The following is a 6617-nucleotide window of genomic DNA, read 5'->3' on the forward strand; positions in this document are numbered from 1 at the left end:
ACCAAATTCATCATTTTTTTTTTTTTTTTCCTTTGAGACAGGGTCTTGCTCTCTCACCCAGGCTGGAGTGCACTGGCACAATCACTGCTCACTGCAGCCTCGAACTCCCAGGCTCAAGTGATCCTCCCACGTCAGCCTCCTGAGTAGCTGGGACTATAGGCACATGCCACCATGCCCATCTAATTTTTGTATTTTTGATAGAGACGGGTTTTGCCATATTGTCCTGGCTGGTCTCAAACTCCTGGGCTCAAGCAATCCGTCTGCCTCGGCCTCCCAAAGTGCTAAGATTATAAGCATGAGCCACTGCGCCCAGCCTAGATTCATCATTCTAAACTGCAATTATAATCATGGTATTCCCTCTTTAATTCAGTGTTTCCTCATTGTCTGTACTAGGGTAAACTTTCTTGACATGCTTCATAAGGCCTTTGTACCACAGCCCCAGCTTACCTCTCTAGCCTTACCCCTTCCCATTTTTATCTACAACCCTGTGCATGATCCATTCTGAACAATTTACCAATTCCTTAAGTAAGCCATAACTTTCCTTAGCTTCTGAATCTAGAAATCCTATGCCCAGAAGGCCTCCTTCCCTCTCTGTACTGCTGGAAAATTCCTTCTTAAACTTCAAGAATTCGTTCAAATTTTGCCCGTTCTGGGAAGGCTTCCCTGAACTCTCCAGGCGGAGTTAAGTGGCCCGTGTTTGTATCCCTGTAACACACACTGTACATGCCTTTCTTAGAACATTTATCACACTGCATACATGTCTGTTTCTTCTCCAGTAGAAGTGAGACCAGGAAGGTAGAGACTGGACTCTTTATATCTGTAACCTTAATATCTAGCACAGTGCTTAAGAAATGTCTGTCCACTGTGCTTAACAAATGATCTGATGAATAGCCAAGACTTTTTAGCATTATCAACTTACTACAGCTGGTGAGGGAACATGAATGCTTGGGACAGATCGAGGTCGTACATGATTAGCCAAATGGCAAAGAACAACACCATCAGTTAGAGCTGCTCCAAGATCACAAGGCAGAGACACTTTCAACCGGTACTCAATATGCTGAAAGAACAAAAACCACGTAATACATTAACTGAAGAATGATTGACATATAGGACATAAGGGAGTTACAATGAAATCTAATTAGAAATCAAGATAAAAAGGAAATAAGTACCACAACATCCATTTTATCGCTCTATCCTAAGTCTAACTTAAGGAGATCTAATATATATGGATGGCAGCCAGGCCATAGTGGTACAAAGTACAACAAAAATTCATTTACAACTTTCTGATTTAAAAAAAAAAACTAGATTCTCCTTCAATTCCAAAATAAAGTTAAGAGCCACTCACTCACTATAGATGTGATATTTATATATGTGTGCACACACATATAAATTATTAATCTGATGATATTTCTTTATAACATGAAGTAGAAAAAAAAGGAAAAACTTTAAATGAGTAGAGCTAGGAACTGAGCTTTATAGAACAAGCCATCTCATTTTTTAAGTAAATAGCTGAAAATAATTTCCTTAATGGTAAAGTGTTTTACATTCATCACAAAACATGGCACACAATGCACCTGTTGATTCCATTAAAAATTACAGCTGGGCACAGAAGCTCATGCCTGGAATCCCAGCACTTTGGGAGGTCAAGGCCAGTGGATCACCCTGCGGTCAGGAGTTCAAGACCAGCCTGGCCAACATGGTGAAACTCCTTCTCTACTAAAAATACAAAAATTAGCTGGGTGCAGTGATGGGCACCTATAATCCCAGCTACTCAGGAGGCTGAGGCAGAAGAATTGCTATAATCCCAGCTGCTCAGGAAGCACAGGCTGCAGTGACCCAGGATCATCCCACTGAACTCCAGCTTGGGTGACAGAGCGAGACTCTGTCTAAAAAAATAAATAAATAAAAATGATGTGTCAAATCAAGATGTGATTACAGGATTATGGTCTATAGCAATAACACTGAAAAAGTGTAAATCAAAGGCAATGTACATACTTTACGCAGTTGATCTATTAATTCCAGCTCTTCTTCTCTCTGTCTTGAATTCTGTCTTGTTATGGAATCTGTAGAATCAGTGGTAAGTGCGGCAGATGGAGGAAGGGGTGAAGCATGACCTATAAAAATATTAATATGTAAGACAGAAAGGCAACTGGCAGTGCTAGGAAAACCTCCAGATCTGCCTCATCACAGTTCTCCTGAAGTACAGTATATTGCTTCCTACTTTCCGGACTGACTTTTCAAAAGGGTTTTTATTATGGAGATTTTCAAATGTACACAACAGAGAATAGTATAGAAAACTACATAATGTTCGTTACCCAGTTGACTCAACTACTTTTGCTTGATTACAGCCACTTAAAAATGTTTTTATTGAAAATCAATACACATACAGAAAAATATGCAAATCGTAAGCATACTGCTCAATAAATTCTCCTCACCAAGTGAGCACAATCAAGTTTATAAATGCAAATGCAATCTTACCAATCCCAGGAGCCCCTTCCGTGCTCCCTGCCCATAAGTACCCAAAGTGCTCAAAACCGCATCCTGACTTCTAACACTTTGACTGGTTTGGTTCATTTTTGAACTTTGTATAAATTATGCTGTATTGTATGTGTTCTTTTGTTTCTGGCTTCCTTTGAACAATGGTATGTTTGTGAGATTTATCCATGTTGCTGTATACAGGAATTTGTTCATTTTCACTGCTTACATGGTATTCCGTTGTACAAATATACGACAATTCACTTATCCATTCTATTGACGGACATTCAGTTTCTGGCTCTTATGAATAATGCTACTATGAATATTTTTGCACACGTTTTTGGCACACGCGTGTACATATTTCTCAAAAGTAAAACTGCTGGTCACAGGATACACAGTCATCCCTAAGTATCCAGGGGAAACTGGTTCCAGAAACCGTCCCTCATTCTCATACCAAACTTGGTGAATTCTCAAGTCACTCATATAAAATGTAGTATTGTTTGCATACAAACTATGCATATCCTCCTTTATACTACACTTTAACTCATCTCTATCTTACTTATTTCATATAATGTAAATGCCAAACTGTTACTATATTTCAAAATTTGTATTATTTCTTTATTGTGGCATTGTTTATTATTGTTGTCTTGTTTCTGAACTTCTCTGTCCATGACTGGTCCAATCCATAAATACAGAATCCGAGGGTACGGAGGCTGACTGATAACAGTCTTCCATGCTTTCTTCCACTCTTACCAGCAGTGCATCTGTAGTTTGACTTTTAAATCTTACTGCGAATGCATCTGTTGGTAACATTAAAGGTAAGTTGTGTTTGTTTTTTTTTGAGACAGGGTTTTACTTTGTCACTCAAGCTGGAGTGCAGTCGCGCAATCTTGACTCACTTCAGGCCTCAACCTTCTGGGCTCAATCCATCCTCCCGCCTCAGTCCCCCAAGTAGCTGTGACTACAGGTCTGCACCACCATGCCTAATTTTTTTTTTTTTGAGACGGAGTCACACTCTGCTGCCCACGCTGGAGTGCAGTTGTACAATCTCAGCTCACTGCAAGCTCCACCTCCCAGGTTCATGCCATTCTCCTGCCTCAGCCTTCCGAGTAGCTGGGACTACAGGCGCCCACCACCACGCCTGGCTAATTTTTTTTGTATTTTTAGTGGAGACAGGGTTTCACCATATTAGCCAGGATGGTCTTGATCTCCTGACCTCGTGATCTGCCTGTCTTGGCCTCCCAAAGAGCTGGGATTACGGGCGTGAGCCACTGCAACCAGCCAATTTTTTGTTTTTTCTTAAGAGACAGGTTTTGTCATGTTGCACAGGCAGATCTCGAACTCCTGAGCTCAAGTGATCCCACCTACCTCGACCTCCCAAAGTGCCAGGATTACACGCATGTGCCACCACGCCTGGCCTATTTTTAAATTTTTGTTGAGACGTAAGTTTCACACTGTCATCCAGGCTGGAGTGCAGTGGCGCAATCTCAGCTCACTACAACCTCCACCTCCTGGGTTCAAGGGACTCTCTGCCTCAGCCTCCCAAGTAGCTGGGATTACAGGCACCTGCCACCACGCCTGGCCAGTTTTTTTGAGACATGGTCTTACTCTGTCCCCGACACTGCAGTATAGTGGTGCCATCTTGGCTCACTGCAACTTCTGGCTCCCAGGTTCAAGAGATTCTCCTGCCTCAGCCTCCTGAGTAGCTGGGATTACAGGCGCCTGCTGCCACGCCCAGCTGATTTTTGTATCTTTTCAGTAGAGATGGGGTTTCACCATGTTAGTCAGGCTGGTCACGAACTGACTGATGTGATCTGCCCGCCTTGGCCTCCCAAAGCGCTGGGATTACAGGCGTGAGCCACCGCGCCTGACCTTATTTTTGTTTTGTTTTTTTTAAGAGACAGAATCTTGCTCTGTTGGTCAAGCTGGAGAGCAGTGGTGCTTTTAATTATAACTCACTGTAACCTTGAACTCCTGGACTCAAGCAATCCTCCCCGCCAGCCTCCCAAGTAGCTGGGACCACAGGCACACACCACCATGACAAAAGTCGTTATTTTTGACTTAAAATGTTTGTTTCCACTCCCAGGTAACTTCTTTGGGACCAGGGAGAAATCTGTCATTATTAACTAAAAGAACATGAGACTTTCAGTAGATTTTTAAAAAATTATTAAGAAAACAGCTTTTATCAATAGAAAAATGTGAAAGAGTTCATTACCAAGACAAAGAACATTCTCTAAAGCCTTGAAACAGCATTTTATTTGTTCAAACACTCTATAATCTGCTTTTAGGTGTTACTAAGAAACTTCCTAATCCAAACAAATTCAGGTAAGATTTTCCGGCTTTAATATCAGTGAGTTCACAGACACATGCTTTTGCCAAGCTGATAGTTTGGTGTAGAAGTTTAAAAGCATCCATTTAACAGCTAGTGTCATTGTGCAAACCTCCCCTCGCACCTGGCTTTTAAAGTCACTACCACCTACCTTTGTTGGTTTCTGCCCTGCCACCTGCCCGGAAAAGGAAGCTTTCAGGGCGCTGAGGCTGATTTCTCTGGATAACAGCAGGAAAAGCATATGCAGAGGAATGATGAACTAAATCAGCATGAAAAGTAAAATGAGATTAAAGGAGATGAAAAGAAAATATAATGGCAGACATACAAGTTACAAAAGTAGCAAGTAAAAAATAAAATTAAACATGGCAAAGATATAAAATAACTCTATTTAATAATGAAACGTCTGGTACAGAAAAGTAATCATGAAAGCAGGAGGCCTGCTTGTATATATTTTACATTGTCATGTTATTTTTGGTGTATCAATACAGGCAGAATGAATGCTAACGTACTGAACAGTCTCCTGCAGACCTATGGCCCTGCTAGCCGTTGTTCACTTACTCAAATCAAATGGCTGACTAGCTGAACAACCAATTTAATTTAAAAAGGGGAAAAAAAAACCCAGTGGTTTCCAATTCTGTATCTGCTTTCTATCTCAGAAAAAGCAGTCACAGCTCTCTAACAAGTAATTTAGGAAAATCTTGGTAAAAAATTATAATCTTGGCAGGGTGCTGTGGCTGACATCTGTAATCCCAGCACTTTGGGAGGACAAGGCAGGAGGATCACCTTGAGCCCAGGAGCTTGAGATCACCCTGATCAACATAGAAAGGCCTTGTCTCTATTTATTATTATTTTTTAAATAAAAAATAAAGAATTATAATCTTGATGTGGTAAAGTGCACCTTTGTGTCTATTACCTGTTTCTGTTGTAGGTGAACTTAATAGAGTATTAGGTCTGTCATCACTCTGTGGAGAAACAGACATATATCAATAATTGTTACTCAAGAAGAAATACTTTCTACTTTTATGGTAATTTTGAAATTATAAAAGACAAAAAACAGGTAACTCTCCTTCACGATTAAGTCTACAGATGAGAATTTGGGCCAGGTATGGTGGCTCGTGCCTGTAATCCCAGTACTTTTGGAGGCTGAGGTGGGAGGATTACTTGAGAGCAGGAGTTGAGACCAGCTGAGGCAACATAGCGAGACCCTGTCTCTACAAAACATTTAAAAAATGAGACAGACCTGGTGGTGTGTTCCTGTAGAGGCAGAGGTGGGAGGATTACTTGAGCCCAGCAATTAAAGGCTGCAGTGAGCTATGACTGCACCACTGCACTCCAGCCTGGGTGACAGAGGGAAACTCTCTCTCTCTCTCTTTTTGAGACAGGGTCTCTCACTCTTGTCACCCAGGCTAGAGCGCAATGGCATGATCTCCCAGGCTCAGGTGATCCTTCTACCTCAGCCTCCCAAGTAGTTAGGAGCACATCACCATGCCCAGTTTTGTATTTTCTGTAGAGACAGGCTCTTGCCATGTTAGCCAGGTTAGTCTCAATCTCCTGAGCTCAAGTGATGAACCTACCTCAGCCTCCCAAAGTGCTGGATTATAGGCATGAGCTACTGTGTGTAGCCTGACCCCCTCTTTAAAAAAAAAAAAAAACAGGGGAGAAGAAGAAAGAAGAAGGAAGGAGAAGGAGAAGAAGAGGAAGAAGAGGAAGAAGAGGAGGAGGAGGAAGAAGAGGAAGAGGAAGAAGAGGAAGAGGAAGAGGAGGAGGAGGAAGAGGAGGAGGAAGGAGGAAGAGGAGGAGGAGGAAGAGGAGG

General features: G+C 41.8%; 1 protein-coding gene across 6 annotated transcripts in view; it reads right to left on the reverse strand.

Annotated features, from left to right (window-relative positions):
- The window catches only part of LRCH3 (leucine-rich repeats and calponin homology (CH) domain containing 3), a 96418-nt gene that overhangs the window by 8652 nt on the left and 81149 nt on the right, over positions 1-6617 (reverse strand). For 4 of the 6 annotated variants that reach the window (XM_011961153.1, XM_011961151.1, XM_011961150.1 and 1 more), the window contains 4 exons: positions 5718-5766; positions 4956-5063; positions 1996-2114; positions 920-1057 (listed from right to left, as the gene is read on the reverse strand). In XM_011961153.1, the coding sequence (XP_011816543.1) occupies positions 920-1057; positions 1996-2114; positions 4956-5063; positions 5718-5766 (414 nt within the window). Of the gene's footprint in view, positions 1-795; positions 1058-1995; positions 2115-4955; positions 5064-5717; positions 5767-6617 lie in introns of those variants that run through there. The other 2 variants (XM_011961154.1, XM_011961152.1) reach the window with 2 other exon arrangements.

Source organism: Colobus angolensis, unplaced genomic scaffold (genome assembly GCF_000951035.1).
Source record: "Colobus angolensis palliatus isolate OR3802 unplaced genomic scaffold, Cang.pa_1.0 Scaffold54, whole genome shotgun sequence".
NCBI lineage: Eukaryota > Metazoa > Chordata > Mammalia > Primates > Cercopithecidae > Colobus > Colobus angolensis.